Source organism: Camelus bactrianus, chromosome 12 (assembly GCF_048773025.1).
Source record: "Camelus bactrianus isolate YW-2024 breed Bactrian camel chromosome 12, ASM4877302v1, whole genome shotgun sequence".
NCBI lineage: Eukaryota > Metazoa > Chordata > Mammalia > Artiodactyla > Camelidae > Camelus > Camelus bactrianus.
This window is the reverse complement of record NC_133550.1, coordinates 27,212,380-27,236,388: the sequence shown is the minus strand read 5'-3', so window position 1 is coordinate 27,236,388 and position 24,009 is coordinate 27,212,380. Positions and strand designations below refer to the sequence as shown.

Below are 24,009 nucleotides of genomic sequence, written 5' to 3'. Positions count from 1 at the left end.
GGTCAGTATATTGATAAATAGTTGTTGATTTACAGCGCAGTAATGGGGCATTTCAACGGGCATGGAAGGCATTTGGGGCTTTTGTTGTATATATAAGTATATGTATACATTTACTGAGACAGAGACCCCCTGAGGAAGAAGTGAATCAGTGTAAGAAGGGAGGAGGGAACTCAGAAGAGAGGTCGGTGGAGATATAAATGTTGGAGCTATCAGTTGGTATTTATCAGTAAGTATTCATCCTTGGGGATGAGTGATATTATCTAGGTAGATTGAGATGGGGTCCAAGGTCTGAGCCGGGGGCGTACCAGTCTTCAGAGGTCAGCAATGAAGGGAGTTCCAGCAGAAGACATGAAGAAACAGAGTTAGTAAGAGGAGAACCAGGAGAATGTGGTGCCCTGGAATCCAAGTTAAGAACCACATGTGATTAAGGTGAGAGAAAGAACCAATATTGATTAAAAAAGTAAATATGATGAGGAGTGAGAATTGACCACAGGATTCTGTAAAAGAGAGTTTAGTCACTCTAACTAGAGAAGTTTCAGTAAAAGGGTGGAAGCAAAAGCCTGATTGGAGTGGGTTGAGGTGAAACTAGGACCTAAGTAAACAGAATCAGAGAATGTGGGCAACTCTTTCAAAATTTCAAAAAAAAAGAAATCTATCAGGAGGAGCAGAAAAATAGGACAGTAGCCAGAGGGGACATGCGGTACAGGGGAGACTCTTCAAATACGGAAGAGGATACAGAGTGTTTGTGTGCTGATGTGGTTGATCTAGTGGAGCGGGAGAATTTGATGCAGGAGGGAGAAGGGATGAAAGCAAAAGCAAGGCCTTGGAAGAGGCTGGAGGGGGCCATCCAGCGTGCAGTGCAGGTGTCAGCAGGAGGGAAGGTGGAGTCCAAGGGCACAAAGTCAGGAGGATGATGGTAGATTTCCTGCTAAGAAGATACGTGAGTCCTCTTCTGATTGCTCTTGTTTTCTTCTTGAAATAATAGGTGAGGTCATCACAGAGAAGGAAGGGAAGAGACTGATATAGGCTTTGTAGAGTGAGGAGCAGGTGTCATTTCAAGGGCTGGGAGAGTGGACTGCCTTGGGCAGTGTCCAAGGATTACCCTGCAGCCCCCTAGGTCCCTAATTTAATAGAGTCCTCATCTCCCTTGCAAACCCTACTTCTTCAGATCATAAAGGGATCAAGTGAACTTACGCATCTGATGCTGCTGCCCCATGTCATCCCCATATATCACATTCCATCTACCCTGGGAGCGCTCCTACAACTTCTGCCTCCCGTGATCATTTCTTCTTAGAAAAGCCAGAATGTTATGTGTTTTTATGAAATCTTTTGGCAGTGTAGCTCATCCTGTTTCAAGTTGCTCTGCGGTTATTTTCCTGGATTCTGCATTTACCTCTAATTTAAGGTTACAGTCTCTTGGATTAAAGAAAATGTTTCTTTATTAAAAATTCTCCTACCAAGCTTTGCCCAGCAGGGCTGGTAACTGGATGCAGTCCATGGTTGTTGTATCAAAGACTCTTTTCATCACCTACTTTAGGATCTGATCACTATTACACATCAAAACTTAGAAAATACCAAGGTGGAATGATGAGGCATAACTTATTGTACTCCTACTGTTCTTTCTCTAATAAACACCGAAAGCTAGCACACTCACTTGCACACACACACACACACACACACACACACACACACACACACACACACACACATATCTTTCCTTCTGTTTTCCTCTTTCTACATAGGAAACTTCACATCTAACTTCTTCTGCTTCAGTATTTTTTGAGACAGGAAACTTACCATCTTATAAGGTAGTCCCAGCTTTTTAAAATCTCTTATTCTTTATGCCTGAAGTGGGCTGAAGTTTCCCACCTTCTGTCTCTACCCATTGGCTCTTCTGATTCTTGTGAACTTCCCCAAAGTCTTTCAGGTGCTTTAATGCACCTATCATCTCGTCCCTGAGTCATCGCTGCTGTTTAACCAGGTAAAGCATGTTCCTTCCTTCAGCCTCGCCTTCTGTGACATGCTTTTCACATCCTGATGGCCTTTCTCCAGTTTGTCAATGCTCTTTAGTATGTAGCAGCCAAAACTGAATCCTTCCTCCAGCTAAAGAGAACAGAGTACAAGGAAACCATTACCTTCCCTGATCTGGATGTTCTACTCAATTAATCCAGATTAAGATAGTACTTTTACTCTAATTGAAAGAGACACATGCACCCCAATGTTCACAGCAGCACTGTTTACAATAGCCAAGGCATGGAAGCAACCTAAAGGTCCATCAACAAATGAATAGATAAAGAAGATGTGAGATAGATATAGATATAGATATATAGATATATTAGATATAATGGAATATTCCTCATCCATAAAAAAGAATAAAATAATGCCATTCGCAGCAATATGGATGGACCTAGAGATTATCATATTAAGTAAAGTAAGTCAGACAGAGAAAGACAAATATCATGTGACAACACTTATATGTGGAATCTTTGAAAATGATACAAATGAACTTATCTACGAAACAGAAATAGACTCACAGACATAGAAAACACACTTATTGTTACCAAAGAGGAAAGGTAGGGGAGGGATAATTTAGGAGTTTGGCATTAGCAAATACACATTACTGTATATAAAATAGATAAATAATAAGGACCTACAGTATAGCACAGGGAACTGTATTCAATATCTGGCAATCACCTGTAATGGAAAAAGAATCTGAAAAAGAATATATATATAAAATACATATGTAACTGAATCACTTTACTGTACATCTGAAACTAACACAGCATTGTGAATCAACTGTACTTCAATTTTTAAAGAAAGGTTTTATTTTTAAATGAAATACTGATGTTTGTTTACATTGAACTTTCAGTCAGTAGGCCTTGTTCTCATGAATTTCTCTCAAGAGAAATCCCTCCCTTGAGCAGCAGTACTCTGTATAACGGTGGGCAACACTGTTCCACACATTTATTTCTATTATTTTCAGTCAGTAAGATTTGAGGATGGGGGGTAGAGGGTACTAATAATTGCTCAGCACCTATTATGTGCCAGCCTTACTTATTTAAAAGAGATATTTAATTATCCCAATTTTGTGGAGGAAGAAATTAAGGCTCAAGTAACTTGCCCAAGTTATTCCAACAACAAAGCTGATATTTGAGGTTAGCATTATTTTAACCCAAAGCCCTTCATTTTTCAGCTGTTTACCCAGCTCTCAAATGATTCAGCTCATCTTTCCAACGTAATGGAAATAGTCTCTATTCCTGCTTATCACATATATTCATCACTCTTCTTAGCAGTGAATTAGCCACAAATTTGAACTAACAGGGTTAAATATCTAACAGTGTTAGATCAATGTTTAGAATTCTTAACAGTGTTAAGAATTTTGAGCATAGCAGTACCAAGGACAGAGCTCTGCAGCACCCACCCCCCACCATAAACCTTAATACTCCACCATCAACACTGATTTATGGGTTTTGAGTATCACCCTCTGTGAGCTTCAAAGCCACAAACTTCAAGTTCAGGGTACTCTGTTCTGTTCACAAGTTATCATGAGAGATCTTTCTCAAAGCCCCCTGAAGCACTCAAATATGTATATACATTATATTGTCTTTACATGCAGGCATCCCCCGGAGATGCTGCAGGTTTGGTTTCAGATCACCCCATAAAGGGACTCTCACAATAAAGTGAGTGCCATGAATTTTTGGACTTCCCGGTGCATGTAAAAGTTAATGTTTACACTGTACTGTAGTGTAGTAAGTGCACCATAGTATCATGTCTAAAAAGAACAACGTACATACCTTAATTTTAAAATACTTTATTGCTAAAAATGCTTACCATCATCTGAGCCTTCAGCAAGTCATACTCTTTTGCTGGTGGAGGGTCTTGCCTTGGTATTGACGGCCGCTGACTGATCAGGGTGGTGGTTGCTGAAGGGTAGGGTAGCTGTGGCAATTTTTAAAAATAAGACAATGAAATTTGCCACACTGATTGACTGTTTTTCATGAATGATTTCTCTGCAGCGTGCAAAGCTGTTTGACAGCATTTTACCCACAGTAGAACTTCTTTCAAAATTGGAGTCCATCTTCTCAAACCCTGCCACTACGTTATTAACTAAGTTTATGTAATATTCTAAATCCTTTGTTGTCATTTCAACAGTCTTCCCAGCATCTTCACCAGTAGATTGCATCTCAAGAAACCACTTTCTTTGCTCATCCATAAGAAGTATCTCCTTATCCACCCAAGTTTTATCATGAGTTTGCAGCAATTCAGTCACATCTTCAGGCTTCACTCCTAATTATATGTCTCTCACTATTCCCATCATGTCTATAATCAGTTCTGCCACAGAAGTCTTGCACCCCTCAAAGTCATCCATGAAGGTTAAAATCAACTTCTTCCAAACTCCTGTTAATGGTTATATTTTGACCTCTTCCCATGAATCATAAATGTTCTTCATGGCATCTGGAATAGTGAATCCTTTCCAGAAGGTTTTCAAGTTACTTTGCCCAGACCCACCAGAGGAATCTCTGTCAGTGGCAACTATAGCCCTACAAAATGTATTTCTTGAGTGATAAGCCTTAAAAGTAAAAATGATTCTTTGATCCTTGGGCTGCAGAAGGGATGTTGTGTTAGCAGGCATGAAGACAACATTAATCTCATTGTATGTTTCCATCAGAGCTCTTGGGTGACCAGGTGCATTGTCAATGAGCAGTACTATTTTGAAAGAAACCTTTTTTTTTTTTTTTCTCCTGAGCAGTAGATCTCAATAGTGGGCTTAAAATATTCAGTAAACCATGTTGTAAACAGGTGTGCTGTCGTCCAGGCTTTGTTGTTCCAAATACAGAATGCAGGCCGAGTAGACTTAGCATAATTCTGAAAGGCCCCAGGATTCTCAGAATGGGAAATGAGCATTGGTTTCAGCTTCAAGTCACCAGCTGCATTAGCCCCTAACTGACAAGAGAGTCTGCCTGTCCTTTGAAGCTCTGAAGCCAGGCCTTGACTTCTCCTCTTTAGCTATGAAAGTCGTAGGTGGCATCTTCCAATAGAAGGCTGTGGACTCTACTTTGAAAATCTGTTGTTTGGTGTAGCCACCTTCATGAATTACCCGAGCTAGATCTTCTGGAGAACTTGCTGCAGCTCCTGCATCAGCACTTGCTGCTTCACCCTGCACTTGGATATTAAGGAGCCCTCGCAAACCAACCTTGCTGGCTTCAAACTTTTCTTCTGCAGCTTCCTCACCTCTCTCAGCCTCATCTAATTGAAAGGAGTTTAGAGTTGCTCTGGATTAGGCTTTGGCTTAAGGGAATGTTGTGGCTGGTTTGATCTGCTGTTCAGACCACTATAACGTTTTCCACATCAGCAATGAGGCTGTTTCACTTTCTTAACATTCGTGTGTTGACTGGAGTAGCACCTATAATTTCCTTCAAGAACTTTCTCTTTGCTTTCACTGCTTGGCTAACTGTTTGGCACAAGAGGCCTAGCTTTTGGTCTGTCTCAGCTTTTGACACGCTTTCCTCATTAAGTGCATTCATTTCTAGCTTTTGATTTAAAGTGAGAAACATGTGATTCCTTTCGCTTGAACACTTAGAGGACATTGTAGTTATTAATTGGCCTAATTTCAGTATTGTTGTGCCCTGAAAATGGGCAGGACTGGGAATGAAGTGTGCCAGCAAATCAGTATATGCAGAGGTACTCATTGCTTGTTAGTGAGATGTTGGAAACAACCTGGCATATCTATTAGCTGAGGAATGGTCAAACAGATGAGGGTGCAGCCACTCTAGGAGGGATCGCAAACTGATAGAAAATGTCATGAAAAGGTCTCAAAGACCTATTGCTGTGTTGAAAACAGCAAGTTGTCATTGCATAGTTTAACCCAATTTTGGTTAAATATTAGTATCTGAAAAGAGAATGGAAGTTTGGGCACAAACTTTGACAGTGGTTTCCTCTGAGATGAGAGGAGAAGGAGAGGGAGAATGTGCAGGGTCCTTTCAGGCTTTGTTCCGTATGCCTCTGTGTCATTTGAGTCTTACACTGAAATATATTTGTATACATGTGTCAGGAAGACCATCTGCAAGAGAGAACAACAAAAATGTCAGAGTCTCACCATTTATGTAAGTAAGAGCAAATGGAAGATTGGAAACAAAAGTGATCACTGCCTTGAAATATTTTCAATCATATGGAAGAGGGGTCAGTGTGTCCTTTATGATCTCAGAAGCATAACTAGACCTCACATGTCAGATCACCAGCCAACAGGATCCCGCTGGCTAAGGGCAGCCAACAGGTGTGTTTGGCCCGCGAGTACCATAAGGCAGCACCTGTTGGTCTTCACTCTATTTCATGTCCACACCCTACTGGTCAGGTTACACACAGCCTGCTTCATTCATTTAGTGTATCTGATTCATACCTGCGTTTGGATTTTTCACCTGTGCTATAAGGGCGAGTCAAAGGAAATCAGATTCGGAAGCAACTTGAGGGAAAACTTTCAAAAAGCACAGGCAGGCTTCCTGGCTGAGAACACAGGCTCTGGAGTTCACCTGCCTTGTTTGAATTATGGCCTTGCCACCTACTGCTATGTGAACTTTGGCTATTTGCTTAAGTTTCGTGCTTCATCTATTAGTTGTCCCATTGTGTGAAATGGGACAGTAAGGAGGACTAAATGAGTTAATGCCTATAAAGCATCTATATTAGTCATGTATTGCTGTGTAACAATACTACTGCAAATTCCACAGCTTAAAAACAACACATTTATTATCTCACAGTCTCTGTGGGTCATTAATCTAGGCACAGCTTCTCTGGCCCTCTGTCTCGGGTCTCACAAAGCTGCAGTCAGGGTGTCATCCAGGACTGCAGCCTCATCTAAGACTTGACTGGGAAGGGTCTGCTTCCAAGCTCACTCAGGGTGTTGGCAGAATTCAATTCAGGTCTTCAGTTTCTTGCTGGCTGTCAGCCAGAGGCCTTCAGCTCTAACATAGTTGCCTGCTTTTTCAGAACCCACAAGGGCAGGAAAGTCTCCAGCAAAATGGGCCTACAGTCTCCTGGGCATAATCATGTGCATGTAATCACATACCTCCTGGCACCTTTGCCATATTCTCCTGGTTAGGTCCAAGTCACAGGTCATACCCACACTCAAAAAAGGGGATAATACAGGGCTCACGGTCAGAAGTTAGGCATCATGAATGACCACCTTAGAGTCTGTCCGGCACAGCACACTGAGTCAGGCCCAGTACCTAGGAGGGGCTTAATATACGTAGTCATTATCCATCCAGACTGTCGGAAGAAGACATCAGTAGCTCTCTGAGAAGGGTAGTTTCTCACACGGGGGTATTCAGACAGGTACTGGGTGGTGAGTGTAGGCACACAGTAAAGACAATCAAACAGAGGTCAGTCTCGAACCGGGTGACCTTTAAGATCATCTGTGGTTTAATTCAGCCACCAGGCAAAGTGAACACACTGCCCGCCTCCTTCCGAGTCTCCTCCAGCATCTTTCTGGGTTGGTTGCTGTTCTGCATATGCCACCTTTTTCACTCTTACCTGCCTTCATCTGTGTGAAGCAGTAACTGGAGCATCCTGTATGATTTTCTCTGAGAATTCTGAGAGTGACTTTGGTCCCTCTTACAGCAGCCAAGCTTTAGGAGTGGGGTGAGGAGGAAGGAAAGCAGTACATTTTACCTTTACTAAGCTTTGCGGAAGTCTAGGCCCTATTTTCAACTTCTGTGTCTCTCAGACCCTAATCAGGTTTGTGTGCCTAGACTGCACTCAGTCAAGGCCGTATAACATTGCTGGGAGGAGAGAACTGATGGATTGGACGTCTAGGCTCTCTCTAGATCTTGCTGCAGACAAAAGAGGGTTTTTACCTGTTCAATTCCTCCCCACCTCCCCAGCTTAGGCATGTGCCTCTACTGTTTGCATCGAAGGGTTGGTAAATAGAAACTTTCTATTTAGTAGCCCAGTCTTGGAAGAGGACGAATAAGGCAGTTCCATTGTGGTGTTACTGAATCCAGAAAGGTGTGTTTTATGCCTGAGAAGTTACTAATTTCAGACATACATAGCCTTGCACGTGGACCTCACTAGTGCATACGCCTGTTTCTGCATTCAGCCTCTGAAAAATGTGATTGAAGAACCACGCGGGCCACCCGTGCGAACCCCCAAGTACACCCTGAGTTGTGCGCACACTAGCCCCTGGCCCTACTGTGCAGGGGAGGCTGGGTGGGAGGGACTGCGGCACTCTACAGCCACGCTAGTAACTAAATATTAGAAATACAATAACCATGATGCACCCCTGTTGTTTCTTTCACTTAAGCAATTTCCCAGTAGAGTGTTGAGGTGTTAATTGCTTCTGCACTTTTGTAGTTGACAGATACGTTCTTTTTCACCTGGGTAAGAGAAGCAATTATTGTAATGCTCTCCTGGGCTTGGTGAGATATTCTTTAATAGATTTTAAAGGCATTGGTAGGGCATCGTGCTTTTAAAAAGAAACTGTCCTCTACTTTGTTCATACTTGATAACATGGGTGGATATTGCATTCAGACCACATGATGAATCTGTTAAGGAGAAATATGCAATGAAAAAAAAAGACAGTAGTAATATTTTTTCAGGAAATATGTATCCAGATTTCAGATATGAGAAAAATATGCTCCTGTGTGTGTATATCACTGAGTGAAACAAAGATTAAACAAAACAACAAAAAAGGAGTAAGTTTTTCTTTTGACATTCAGCAGGGCATATTTCTCATGAATTTCAACACAAAGTTGTTATTTTCTGGGACTGGTGTGGCCTTCCAAATGAAGGTCTGGCAGGTTGCTACCTCAGTACAAATCAGTAAATATTCTTTTACCTGTTGTGTGAGTGGCTTTCACAATGCCCTTGAACCACGAGTTGTTTTAATGTTTCATGCTTACATTGAAGAAGGAAAAGAAAAACCGTCTTAGAGTTTTTTACTAGAATTTGGAAATTGTTTTTGGTGAGAACCACATTGGCAACTTGCCAAGCCAAGCCAACCCGTGTTATCCAGGTGATGTAGTGAAAAGAAGACTGAATTCAGAGTCAGAGCACCTCGTTTTAAGTTCTAGCAAAATGATTTGCCTGATACGGTGTCCTTAGGCAAATCCTCTCACCTTGAAAAGCTTCAGTGTTTTCATCTTTAAGATCCTAGGTTTCTGTGAGAATCGAATGAGAAAATATGTGACTCTGTTAGGAAACTCTTCAAGTGGTAGACAAATGTCAAATGGTATTATCAAAGGAAAATCTAGGTTTTGTGGTGCCTGGAGCTTATGCAATTGGAGGGGAGGCAGCTCTTGAAGAAAAAGAATACAAAAATACCTTTTAAAATTTTACAAAATCATGTGAACGCCTTGCTAGGTTTGTCTGCTCATTCCCTTGCTGCTCACGCTAATGGGGAGCCTTTCCCTTGGGACAACAATATGGTTCTTTCCCAAATGGAGCAGGAAAAAAGAAGAGCTGGATCAGGAAAAAGGCCAGCAGACAAGGCTAACCTCCTTGTTAGGATGGAGGAAGCTGAAAGGGAGGATGTGGATGTGGATGTGGGAGCTGTCCTTGACGTGAGCGGCACAGCCTCCTCCAGTTCTGAATTCCAGTGGGGTCTCAGTAGGGCTCTAATAAAACTGAGGCTCACTGCAGCAGGCTGCCTGGCTTCTCCGTGGAGAGTCCATGACTGCACTATTAGTTTTCCATCTGTTACTTTATTTGAAATGGATCAAGTCTCATAAAACAAAGAGAAAGTCAAATAAGTGCCCCTGACGTCTATAACAAAATGAGAGGGACAGACTTACTGATTTACTGTGGCCCTGGTGGCTTGGAGTCTGCCTGAGGCTGGCCTGATTTTTCAGCTCTTTTCTCAATAGTATTTCATCTACACTTTCTTGTGTCCATTGTTGAGCAATCACTTTATGATGAGTCCGAACATTCATTGCATTCAGTTATGTGAGGAGGCAGTCTCCTGCACCTAAAACAGATACAGACTTCTGCTTAAGGAGCCAGTTTTCAAGTCTTTATAAAATGGGACTGTTATCCTCATCACAGGGTTGTCCTGAAGGTTAAATTAGATAATGGATGTGAACCATTTTGAAAATTATTAACTGCTTGAAAAGGATGGATAATCTAAAATGGGGTCAGGGACTTCTTCATTTTGATTTTGCTCTTCAATTCAGTTGTCTCAGTCATGGTAGACTCAGGTCTCTATGGAAGGAGGAAGCTAAGCAGGTGTACCCAGGTCCCATTTTGTCCTGATTAAGAAGTCTGATTTCTTGTTGACGTGTGACCTCCCTTCATTTCCTTTTCAGGCAACATGGGCCCCCAAGCATTGTTCTTTCCGTATCTTTGAAGAAGCAACAGCCCCTAAGCAGTGTTTAGCTCCCAGTCTCGGGTACCAGCTCAGCTCCTGACTCCCTGGTGACTAGCTCTCACTAGATGCTCATGCAGCCTTGCCTGGTATCTGTCTGTCTTGGTGTTTTCCTTCACTTCCAGCGTGTGCCTTTCTTCTCACCCACCCAGCTAGACAAGACATATTTCTCACCCCTTGTTGTCCAGCTAGACTCCCAGACCAGACCGCCTGATCATTCTGATCCTAGCACGGTAGCTCTAGTTTTTCATGTCTAAGTAGTTATTCCACATAAGATACTGGCCAAAAGGATATCCTAAAAGACTTGCAAAAATAAAAGATTCTCTCCAACAATATCTCATTGATTTGCTTAAGCAAATGTCAATACCTCTGTTTCTTCAGCTATTAGACAGAAATGATAGTAATACTGCCAGTAAATTTCCTACTTTCACCTAAAGAAAGAATTTAAACATCCAAATACACATTCATAGCCTACAGGGGGCTCTCCCAGGACTACAAGTTGAAACGTTTGTTATTCTTCAGGCTCCCAGGCCACACTACACCAACCACACTTTTGAGATTATTAGTGTAGATGTTTGTCTCTTAGACATTTGAAATGTGAGCTGCAGAAAGGTTGAGGCTGTGATTATGGATCTTGGAAATGCTTGCCCCTAGCACAGAGTCTGACAATAGCAGATGCTAAAAAAATATTTTTGGACCAGAATGGCACAAGTAGCAGTAAGAATGCCGTTAGCTTCTCCAGGAGAACATTAAAGATCAGAATAATTTCAAAGTTAGCCATGCCAGTTGCTTAAGTTTTACTTATGGAATCCAGGTTTCAGTCCTGCCAACAGCACTGAAAATGTGATTAGAACCATCTGCAAGTAAAAAGTGGCAGATGGAGAGTTTCCCCCAAAGGAAAATTGCCTGGGGCCCCTGAGACAGGTTCAATTACTGGATCGCCTGTCCAGTGCCTTTTGCTGGTCCTTATGGATTCTCAAGATGTAAATGTCTACCACGCAGGCCATCCTGCTCAGAATAGGGAAAGTTTCACCGAGGTGAATTGCTTCCTGATTCTGTTTCATGACCCCTACCTGACATGCACACAGATTATAAAATGTCAGCCTAGCAGGGGATGTTCTTTGATGTTCACCTTGCTCAAATCTGATGTAAGATCTTCAGGATTTCTTAAGTAGAAACATGGATGGAATTTAGGGTTAGGGTATCTGTGAATTCCCTTGAAACTATATAGAGAATTTTTCTGGGGAGAAGGGCCCATGGCTTTCATTGGCAAAGGAATCTATGACTCAACAAATGGTTAAGTACCACTGCGAATTGTTTTGTCTTCTATTCATAACAATCAAAATGCAGTAGAAGATGGGCAACCTGCATACCTGGAAATTTTCCTATATCCAAATAATAATGAGGAGACGAGTAATACCATGACTAACATATATAGTGAATACTTACCATGCGGCAGGTACTAGAATAGGTTCCTTATAAGAATTTTACCACTTCATCTTTCCAAAACCCAAAGAGCAGTTACTTTTATTATCCTTGTTTCAGATAAAGAAACTAAGACCCCCAGATATTAAATAACTTATGAATCAGTTGCAACCCTGGGAAGTTTACTGGCAAATTTTGACAGCTAAATCACTGATTTTGAAGAAGTGGAAAACCGAAAGAATCCTAGTATTGCCATAATTTAAAAGCAGTGACAGTCTTTCTAAATATACAATACAAGACATAATATATCTGAGTCAGTTACACCAAGAGTCCACATCTCTGCTTTATCTATTTTTTTTTTAATACTGAACTGTATATCACATACTTTCAGGGGGCTCAGATTTTTGTGGTTGGTACTGGATATATGTGTATCCTCTTTCTCTTGAGGTGATCTAAGAAATGTACAGATATGAATCCAACCCTTCCCGTCACTGTGTGAGATAAATACCGATCATAATTTTCTTTCACATGAATATTTGTGGGAGGTAATATTTATGTGCTGTACATCCCTGCCACAAAGCTAACTTATGTTCAGATTCCCAGGGGATAAGAAAAATTCTGGTACATCCCTCATGTCACTACACAGAGGTGGAAAGCAAAAGACCTTTCCCTGCTAGTCTGGGTGACAAGAACCGAAACTGAAAATGCAGCTGTTCATCACAGAAACCCAGCTTTGATCACAGCGGCTTTGCTGAACCAGGAGATGCGAGGAGGAACTTGAAATGAGTATTGGAAAAAGCATTTGTTTATTTCCTGAGGGGGATAAACTTCCTAGTGGCATCACTTAAAGTAATACACAGATAAAACTGTAGTGTGAGCAATAATCTTCTCTCCAAAGGTAATACACAGAAATAGCTATAGTGTGCTGGTATGAGCCTCAATCCCCCTTACGAAGGCAATGGTAAAAATAATCAACCAGAGAAGCTTAGGGAAATAACTCTGTCTGCTGCTGTTCAAATTCTGCTGCTATATCATTTTGCTTCGGCACCATCCAGCAGTAGTTCTGTTGCCCCAAGCCGATGCTCACCTTCGGGTCCTAATTCCCTGTGTTGGGACTGATGTGCTCCTTTGTCAGCAGCTACCAGGAAGCACCAGGTGCCATTCTAGGCACTGGAGAGGCAGACGGGAACAAAACACCCTATCATTAGCATCGGAAAATTGGTGACTTGTATAAAGTTTTCATCAATAGTATTTCTGTGTTACTGTTTATGACATTTTAAAAAATGTACATAGTAAATGGAACTTCAGTAAGTAAAGAGCCTCTGCAGTACGTATATTGCTGAATTTTAAAATGCATTTTATCTTTTTGTGATTCAGCTCCAGGTGAGAGTCTTACAGACCTTCAGGGGCCCCTAGGGGAGGGTCTCAGCCTCCTTTGCAGTTAGATATGGACTTGGAGCAAGTTCTTGGAACAGAATCAGGCCAGTGGTGGCTTTTAAGAGAGTTCTTTTTCCCCTTCCACTAGGTGAATGCAGACAAGATAAAATTTGAGGGCAGAAGTTTCCAAATTTTCTCGGTTCTCAGAGCCCTTAATGTTTCAGTACTTTTTTCACATCACCTCCAGGTTGAATGGAATATCAGTCGTTCCACTTATTAAGTAGTCAGGTTCCTAACAACCTAATATGTGTTATCTCCTAACCATTTTGTAGCCGTTTGAAAAAATATCATTCATATAAATTTAAAGAACCACAGTATTTAGTAATGGTATGTGTGTGCTTTGGGGGCACTGCACAACTTCTCAAACCTTCAAATCAAATTAAACATTAACAACTTCATTTTCTATTCCACATTGATTTTCACATGGAACTTCCTTCTCATCACAGCAATCACCAGAAAACCCCAGCTTTGGAAAGACAGCCTATCAACAAAGGCAGTGTAATGTGATCTGATGTGCAACAAAGCTGCATCTAGCTCGTAGATGGTGGTGTATCCAACAGATACCAAGTATGGCTGTAAATCCCTCAGAATGTTCGGATAGTCCATGGTGGTCTTGTGAGTTCACTATAGAACCCTGAGGCACATTGTGCACAGTTTGGGAACCAGAGCCCCAGAGGACGACAGAGCCACAAAATGGAAAAGAGCATAGATCCCTGAATGTCTACATGAAGAGGAGCTGGCTTCTGATCAGGAACACCCACCTTAGACTTGGATATGAGCAGAATAAGCTCCTGTTGTGGCTGAGGATTTTTGGATTTGTTGACTCAACCTAGCCTAGCTTAATACGTTATATTACTGCAGTGACCTTCCAATGGTCTCCTTGACTCAAACCTAATACCTTTCTCCCTGACAGTTCATGTCATCATTACCAAATCTACTGCTTTACACTAACAACAGGCTAAACCTTTTCTAAAACTCAAATTTGAGCACTTCCTTTGTTTGCTTCCCAGTCTAGTTTTCACCAATCTTTCCTCATGCACTAGACTCTAAGTCAGTGTCCCTCAATCTTGTCTGCATGTTAGAATCACCTGGGAAGCTTAAAAAAAAAAAAAATCCAGTTGCCCACCTGCAAGGATTTTCATCTAATTGAAATGGACCAATTCCTTGAAGAGCACAAACTACCACAACTCACTGAATCTGAAATAGATCATTTCAATAGTCCTGTAACTATTAAGAGAAGTGAATTTTAAAACTCCAAAAAAAGAAATGCCGAGACCCAGCTGGTTTCATTGAAAAATTACACCAAATGTTTAAAAAGAATAAACAGCAATTCTACACAATCTCTTCCAGAAAACAAAAGAGGGAAGAATGCATTTCCCAATTTATTTTATGAAGCTGATATTATTACTCTGATACACAAACCAAGGAAAGTACAAAAAGAAAACTACAGATGATATCCATGATGAATATAGATGCAAAAAACCCTTAACAAAATATCAGCAATATTTAAAAATAATTATATACCACAAGCAAGTAGAGTTTATTTCAGGGATGCAAGATTGGTTCAATATTAGAAAATCAATCAATGTAATCCTCTACATTATCAGACTAAAGAAGAAAAAAAATCACATCATCATTTCAATCAGTGCAAAAAAAAAGTGATAAAATTCAAACTCATGATAAAAACTCTCTGAAAAATAGGAATAGAGGGAAACTTCCAAAACATAATAAAAAATATCCACTAAAAACCTACGTGTAACATAATACTTGATGACACATTAAGTGCTTTTCCTCTAAGATAGGGACCAAGGCAAGGATATCCATTCTCACCACTCTTATTCAACGTAATGCTGAAAGTTCTAGCCTGTGCTTTAGGCAAGAAAGGGAAATAAGATATACAGATAGGAAACAAAGAAACAAAAACTGTCCTTTCTTGCAGATGACATGATTGTCTATATGGAAAACCCTAAGGAATCTACAAAAAAAAAACTTCCTAGAACTATTAAGTGACTTCAACAAGGCATGAGATAAATATACAAGAATCAATTGTATATCTATATACTAACAATGAACACTTGTACATCAAAATTAATGACACAGTACCATTTGCAGTTGTTCTCCCAAAATGAAATACTTAAGTGTAAAACTAATAAAACATGTATAGGACTTGTTCACTGAAAACTACGGCTATCTTGGAAAACAGTTTCACAGTTTATTAGAAAACTATGCAACTTCTGTATGACCTAGCACTTGTACTCCTGGGCATTTATCCCTGATAAATGAATGCTTCTGTTCACACAAAAACCTGCACATGCATGTTTATAACAGCTGAATTCATAATAGCCCCTAACTGAAAACAAACAAAATGTCCTTCAACTGGTAAATGATGACACAAATTGTGGTATATCTATACCATGGAGTATTACTCAGCAATAAAAAGGAACAAATTATTGCTACACACAACAACTTGGATAAATCACTGGAAAGTTATCCTGAGTGTAAAAAATCAACCAACCACAATGGTTTTACACTGTGTGATTGCATTTATTTAACTTTCTTAAAAATAACAAAGTTATAAACATAGGTAATAGGGTAGAGGTTGCCAGGGGTTAAAGAAGGGGTTGAGTAGGAGGGTAGTGGGTGGTCTGTAGAGGACAATATGAGGGATCCTTGTGGTGATGGAGATGTTCTGTATCTTGACTGCATCAATGTCAATATCCTACTTGTACTATTGTATTATCATTCTGCAAGGTGTTACCGTTGGGGAAGAACAAGGCAGAAGTTACCAGGGATCTCTCTACTATTTCTTACAACTGCATGGAATTTCACAATTAAGATTTAATTAAGTTGGTGGGGAGGGTATAGCTCAGTGGTGAGAGTACATGCTTAATATGCACGAGGCTCTGGGCTCAATCCCCAGCACCTCCATCAAAATAATTAAATAAATAAATAAACCTAATGACCTCCCAACAAAACAAAACAAAACAAAAAAAAAGATTTAGTTAAGTTATCTCACAACTAAAAGTTTGATTAAAAAAAAATCTCATCAGGGATATTCTGGTTTGATCTCGGGTGGACCCAGACGTTGATATTTTAAGTCCCCGGGTGAATCTGACATGCAGCCAGACTGGGAAAGTGCAAACTGAACTGATAGACTTGCACTCCCCAGAACCCACGTAATCACCTGCCATTTCTTGTTCCTCTGCCTATAACACCTCCTCTCCCTCCATTTGCTGAGCCAAGACTGTCTTCAAGACTTAGCTCAGGAATGACCCCTCCGAGGAACTATCCAGAGTGAGCACGACTTGCCCAGTCTGATGAAGTACCCTCCCAGGTTGCACCACGATGGGCCTTTATTTCCTCTCGTCGGATCTCTTATCACTGTTGTGATCATCATTTTTTGTCTGTCTCCCTGCTTTCAGTAACTGCTGCTACAATTGTTCGCTTTGTAATCCGCTGTTCATTTCAGGGACCTCCCAGAAGTTCCAAGTAACTCCCTTTATCTGGTCTAAGCCTAGCTAGGCTTTTAAAATAAGCAATGAGGCCAGAATTTCCAGACACAAGAAGTTTCTCAGAGCAAAGTAAGATTATCATGCTGTACCTTTATTCTATATAAAACATTACAATCTGAGTATTACAGAGCACTAAGATGTTCTTATGGGTTCTGAATGCCCCATGCCTATGATTCTTCTTTTCTTTCCATTCTTCTCTCTCTCTTTTTTCTTTTTTTCTTTTTTTTTTTTTTTTTCATGCATCCAGACAGATCCAGACTCTGAGCAATGTTTGGGGGTGTAAACACAGAGACTTTGCCAGCCTTCCCACTATAGGTCCCTACTTCCAGGGTGTCTGGTTGTTTTTGTAGTCTCTCTCAGAGGAGATACAGTTGGTGGTGTGACATCCAGTCATAACTCCATCACCTCGTTCAGGTGGGCTTCCTGGGTAGGCTCTTTCTATTCTTTCACAGCAACATTAAACAGTCAGCTGACAGGCTTTAGGAATACAGTTTTTCACAGAATCTTTCCAAGGATGCATGTTCCATTTTTACAATTGTAAAAAAAATGTATCTTGTGACACCCAAATGCTATTGACATTTGTATGAATATTGTGAACTTTATAGATTAATTTAGGGAGAATTGTCACATTTTTTACATTGGGTTATGCTGTCTACTAGAATATCAGTTCCTAGGTGTCAAGGATTTTCTCTTTTTTGTTTAGTTCTGTATCTCCAAAGCCTAGGATGGTGTCTGGCACATAGTAAATGCTCAGTTTTTATTCAATGAATGATGGGATGCCTTTTTATTGGTTCTGATCTTAAACTCTCAAAAGTGTTTTAAAGTTTTCTTCCTATAGATCTCATATATTTTTCAATAATTTTTTTCTTAGAGATTTTAGTTTTTGCCTATTATAAATGTGGTTTTTTTCTTCTATGATAACTTCTAACTGGTTGTTGTTTGTTTATAAAAGGCTACGGTTTTCTGCACAATAATTTTTTAATCATCTGTGTTATTGAATTTTCTTACTTGTTTGCAAGAATGTTTCATACATCTCTTGTTTTTGCCAGGCATCCTTGTTGCTTTCCTTAAAATTCTGGAGTTCAGTAATTAAGAGGATTGAATTACAAAGCCAAAGAAAAACAGCAAACAACTAAATCCCATTCTATCAGTGAGATTTGTGTTGGTTATGTTGAGAGAGTACTGGTACAGATGTAAACCTGTAATTTCCTTTCTACGATAATTAAATATGGTGATTAAGGAAAACGTCACATCCAGAACCATCTCATTTCTTGCCGGTTGGGCATCACCTGTTCCCTGTGCTGCTTGCTAATTCAGAGAGACTGCAATCTTTACTACAAGGTTCTCTTAATTTGGGGAAGGATATTTGCAATTTAAATCACAAAGAAATTGTCAGTATATATTGACTTGCCCAAGTTCCACTGTTTGACTGCAAGCTCTGTTCAGTAAGCCTTGGTATACAAGTGAACTCATGCAAATGAATGCATCTGTCTTCATTTCTCCTTGCCATTAGATCATTATGCAAACATTAAACACCAAAAAAGACATAAAATGATTGATTAGTCTAGTGGATAGTGCAGGTTAGCAGGAAGCAAATTCCAGAAGCATGTTCTACCCTCTCCAAATTGCTTCTTTTCTCCTCCTCCCTTTGGAAACACCCATTAATGATTTAGTCAGTCCTTTAGGGACTAGAGATGCTTATTGGCAGTTAACATTCTTGTGATTCAGCACATTTTCTTGCAACAATATTCTATCCTTACTCCTGAGTTTTGCCTAATTTAGATTCCTCCTTTGGTCTATTCTGCTCCACTAATCCTGATCGATATATACAGACAGATTAGACAGAAGACAAAATTGTGAGATAATGTTGCATTTGAAACAGCAAATCTTCATTTTACATTGTTGCCAGGACCCTCTCCTCTGTGGCCACCTTCCCCACAACCCACACTGTGGCATCATGGTCTGTGACTCATTTGCCTCTGTGACTAGGCTATAAACATCTCTGACTTTTTTCATCTTTGGGTTTCATTGTCTGGCTCATAGTAAGCACTCAATAAATGCTTGACTCAATGAATGCACAAATTACTCAGTCAACTTGTATGTGAATATTTCCTTTCTTTTGTACTATTAAAACTAGCTCTTGGGGGAAAATTTGAAACATTTTTTAAACAGGGTAATTGACTATTACCAGTTTAAAAAGTGTCCTGGATAGCATATATCCAGAAGGAACCCTACTTCAGGATGATACCTCTGCACCTCAATGTTCATAGCAGCACTATATACAATAGCCAAGACATGGAAACAGCCTAAATGTCCATCAACAGATGACTGGATAAAGAAGAGGTGGTATATTTATACAATGGAATACTACTCAGCCATAAAAACCGACAACATAACGCCATTTGCAGCAACATGGATGCTTCTGGAGAATGTCATTCTAAGTGAAGTAAGCCAGAAAGAGAAAGAAAAATACCATATGAGATCGCTCATATGTGGAATCTAAAAAAAAAAAAAAAAAGCATAAATACAAAACAGAAATAGACTCACAGACATAGAATATAAACTTGTGGTTGCCAAGGGGGCAGGGGTTGGCAAGAGATAGACTGGGATTTCAAAATTGTAGAATAGATAAACAAGATTATACTGTATAGCACAGGGAAATATATACAAGATCTTACGGTAGCTCACAGAGAAAAAAATGTGACAATGAATATACACATGTTCATGTATAACTGAAAAATTGTGCTCTACACTGGAATTTGACACAACATTGTAAAATGATTATAAATCAATAAAAAAAATTTTTAAAAAAGTATCCCAGGTGGATTTATGTTTTAACAGAGATCAAATTAAACTAATCAAATTTAGCTTTTCTAGATTTTCAGGATTCAGCCAGAAGCCTGGGAAAGACCTGGGGTCCTTCTGGAAAAACTGCATTGTTCCCATCCCATAAAGCTGCACCTATGTCCTGGGATCCCATTTTGCTCAGGAAACATGCTCTTGAAACCAACATAGGAATGAAGTTCTTATTAATTGAAACTTATTTCTCAGTTGCCTGTTATTACTATTTCATAGTTTCTTCTTTGTGCATTTCTGATTGACCTTTAAGACAAACACTTAAAAAGTTATGCTCCCAACTCTTCAAGTAAAGCTCTATATTAAGTGCTTAGATATACAGGATCAATCTACGTATTTGAAGAAAATGCAAACAGTTCTTTTGTTGGGCAAAATTGTTGAGCACATTATGTCTCTATAATATGAATAGTCATTATTATGTCATTTTCATTACTTTAGTTATTAACCTTATTTTTGAAATAATTATAACTAGCCTTCTGCCACGGAGGACTGATAGGGGTTGTTTGTTAAGTTGACCTCTTCAACTATTGGTTGGGCCTGTGTGTGTCTTTATGGGAGCTATAGGGGGTTGTTCTGTTCTGTGTTGTGGGGGCATGGGTGAAATGCACACAGTGATGGACTGTTGTTACAAATGCTTCTGGTAAATGATGTAAAAAAAAAAAAAGCCCACACTTTTGTGCCCTTGACAAGAATTTTGCTTCTTGAATTTCAATCATGTTTGGTCTCTCATACAAAATGTAGTAAATGAAGCTGACATCATTCACACTCATAGACTCTTCCTCGGCTTCTACTTTAAAGAGCAGTAACAACTCACAGATGCTGTGTCATGAAACTGTCAGGAAAAAGGAAGTATATGCTGTGCTGCTAAGGTCGCAGGACCTGGCAATCTCGAAAGACCTGCCTAGACTCACATTAATATATCGCTAAGGAGATCAGTGGCCTGTCCCCCTTGCCTTCTTTCCTCAAGTGCTCTGTTCTCCTCACTAGATCAGATGAAAGACTATTTCCTTCCCTAACAAGATTTGATTTTTTTTATTGGCTGTTGGAATAATAGACCAGCAGCAACCATTTAAAAACCTTTATGATAAGCATTCATAAAATTTTTGAAATGATAATTAACTCTGTCACATGTAATCAAGGAAAGGGCAGAGGTGTGCAAATAGTGATTTTGGTTTTTTTGACTTTGAAAAAAGAAAGTGTGTTCTTGCATTTTAATGTGAGCATCTCTGATGTCCTAGAAGGTCATAATCCCTGAAATTCGTAACCTGATTCAGGAGTTGGAAAACTGTCCAATTTCCCCACCCCAGAAAGTGTATGCAGAGGAGGGAAAATAGCATATCAGAGAATTTGGAAAGTGTTTGTCATAGTTAGCCTCTGGGTAGGTAAATGTTCATGCATTTTCATTTGGGAAAGGAAGGATATTCTTAAAGTTTTCTTTCTGTTGTGCCTAAAATCAAAAGATTTGCATTCTCTCTTGGTGCACAGACATTATCCCCACAAGATTGGTGAGATTTTTAAATTTTGAAAGTAGAGAAGGAGATGATTAATAGCCACTCCCTGGGAATTCTGAAGACCAACCCTGCCTTAACATTGTGATGCATTTTGTAAGAAATGATATAAGTTGTAACATGATGCTATTATTGTACTTTGTTTTCTGAAAGACCAAAAAAAAAACCACATTAGAGAGTCAGTAATATTTTTCTTGGGGGAGGGTATAGCTCAGTGGTAGAGTGCATGCTTAGCATGCATGAGGTCCTAGGTTCAACCCCCAGGACCTCCATTAAAATAAATAAATAAATAAACCTAATTACCTCCCCCCAAAATTAAAAAAAAATTTAATTAAAAAAAATAATAATATTTTTCCTAAACCTGTGGAAATCACTCTTGTGTTGGTTGGCTTGTCAGCGAAAATGTGCCAGGAACGTGGAATTTGCTGCTGCACCATATGCTTTTGTATTATTTAAAATTCTGTTCTTGCCCCTTATGTTACAACTCCCAATTGCTCCATTTGGAGTTGCAAGGAGAAAAACCAGAGAAAGCCACTTCAGAATGGCAGAAAACAAAGGGCGAATATTATCCTTGTACATAAGTCATGTCGGATTATTTATTTTGAACCTAGTGCAAACTACCCCACTGGTACCCATTTTCATAAACTACACTGGGATAGCCACCTCCCTGTATCCACATGCTCATCTTTATGAGATACTCTGCAAATTGCAATGGAAAAGAGGCCACAGATCTTCTCCCACGAAAGAAGAAGTACAAACGGTTTACGGGGAGGAGTCACTTCACCACCCACGAAAACAACCCCTTGTGCTTCTACTCTCATTTACTAAAGCAAATGTTTTTCTTTTAACAGAGGAGTTCAAGGGCTCCACCGTGGTTGAGCTGATGAAGAAGGAAGGCACCACCCTCGGGCTGACGGTATCGGGAGGAATTGACAAGGATGGGAAGCCGAGGGTATCCAACCTGCGGCAAGGAGGAATTGCTGCCAGGTACCTGCCTCTTGGGTAGATGGAGAAAAAGGAGCACAGGGTGTCATTAATGGAAAAATTAAAACTTCATCAGGAAAAGGTCACTACTAAATAAGCGACAGCTGCCATCTGCTGGGCAGCAGCGTGGGGTGAGGGGCACGTTCCAGAAGCGTGGCTGTTCTGGCCTGTGTCACAGTCACCAGGGAGCTCTCATGTCATCTCAGGGACACCCACGTCCTCAAGTAATTTTCACTGTAAGACACCTGTGTGTGCCGCCGACCGCAGACGGTCTGCAGTGGGGGTGAGATGCTCCGATCATCTCAGGGGAACAGATGACCCATATCCCGTAGAAGGACAAGACAGGCCTAGGAAGTGTGGGAGGCCCAGCTCCATGTATCTAAATAATAATTTTACTTGTTTGCATATTCTCAGTTTTCCTACGAATGAACTGCAGGCTGCACTGGTTGTCGGTGAAGATGGAATGTCCTGGGTGCTAGGCAGGGGTGGGCTGGCTATGTGGACAAATTCTAAATCTACCTCAGACAGAGGGGGTGGAATGTTCAGTTTTCATTCAAAGTAAGGTTAATGTTCCTTAAGTCCTGGACACCAGCAGTCCTGTCCACATCATCCCAAATTAAGTTTTAGAGTTCTTGTCTTATAAAGTGTCACCTGAAATACTGATGGCTTTTGATAATCAACCTGTTTGTACAAATTATAACCTCAATCCAGTGGATTGCTCCATGATCTGAGATATTGTTTGGAAAACACACTGATGTCAACTCAAGCACCCTAATCTTCTTTCTTCAGGTTTTTTAAGATACTTCCTTCCACACCATAGGCTCCTTTATATTTTGGCAGTCATGGCTGATCTGTGATGCTAGGACTTCCTGTGTCTCCAGGGCTTTCTCACGTGTAGCCCCTAAAGCATGTGATTGGAGCTGAGAGGGAGGGCAGTGCCGTATTCAGATGTGTGGATGCTGTGCCAGTTATATTGAGTGTCACCAATCACCAAATATTCATTGTTTACTCCACTACCGTTTCACAGGTCGTAAGCCAGAATAATTAAGGATAAGATCCCTGCCCCCTGGGGGCTTATAATCTATTAGAGGAAATAAGGTATAAAAAACACGAAAAACTTGGGAGCAGTAATCACATTGCGTTTTAGTAAAAAGCAGTAACCTAGGCGTTGTCACAGAGCACCAGGCAATTAAGTTGCCATGTGAATGTGAGTCAGTAGATCTGAGGTGATCGTGACGGCACGTACTGCAGGCTGGAGCAGACTAGCGAGGCTCCAGAGGCGGAGAGATTGGAGCTGGGCTTACGTGAAATGAATGAATTCCGTATTTTCATTTGGGGATAAAATACTGTTGAAGATCCTCATCAGTGATATGAATTTTAAGTCCTATCATTGGTCTTGCTTCCCTGCCCTTGTTTTAGAAGTACAGTTTGACCAAAAGCCCCAAAGTAGGCAAGGTTCTGGTATGTTGGTGAAGAGAGAGAAGAATGTTCCTGAAACCCAGTACTTTCTTGTAATTTCTTCTTTACCAGTACTCTTTTATCAGCCCTGCTGTAAGCAGTGACTGGCAAAACAAACTGACCCTCTTACTGGCTCTGGGCAAACTCCCAGCGAAGATATCCAAAGCATAATGTCCAAAATGGTGAAATGTCCAAAAAAGCAGGCAGCAAAAAATGAGAAGGAATGAGAAGAAAGGAAAAGCTCAAGTGTGTCCAGGATCTAGATAATCTGCTCTCAGAGAATCATCTCTTTATGGGCAAGGCAGCTAAAAATAATTTTTTTTTTATTTTGTTGTATGGTGCTCTTTAAAAATAAAAGAGGTAAAGGGTTAGGAAGAAGTCAGAGACAGCAGGAGCCCACCCACTTCTGAAGTGTCCAGACAGCATGAGTGAAAGGGATCCGCTGAGTGCCTCATCCACCTCGGCTGCACTCCTGCTC

The 24,009-nt window shown here is 40.3% G+C and overlaps 1 protein-coding gene across 8 annotated transcripts in view; it reads left to right on the top strand.

Moving 5' to 3' along the window:
• The window catches only part of GRIP1 (glutamate receptor interacting protein 1), a 615,139-nt gene that overhangs the window by 439,200 nt on the left and 151,930 nt on the right, over positions 1-24,009 (top strand). For all 8 annotated transcript variants that reach the window (XM_074375094.1, XM_074375092.1, XM_074375093.1 and 5 more), the window contains exon 3: positions 21,941-22,076. In XM_074375094.1, the coding sequence (XP_074231195.1) occupies positions 21,941-22,076 (136 nt within the window). The remainder of the gene's footprint in view (positions 1-21,940; positions 22,077-24,009) is intronic.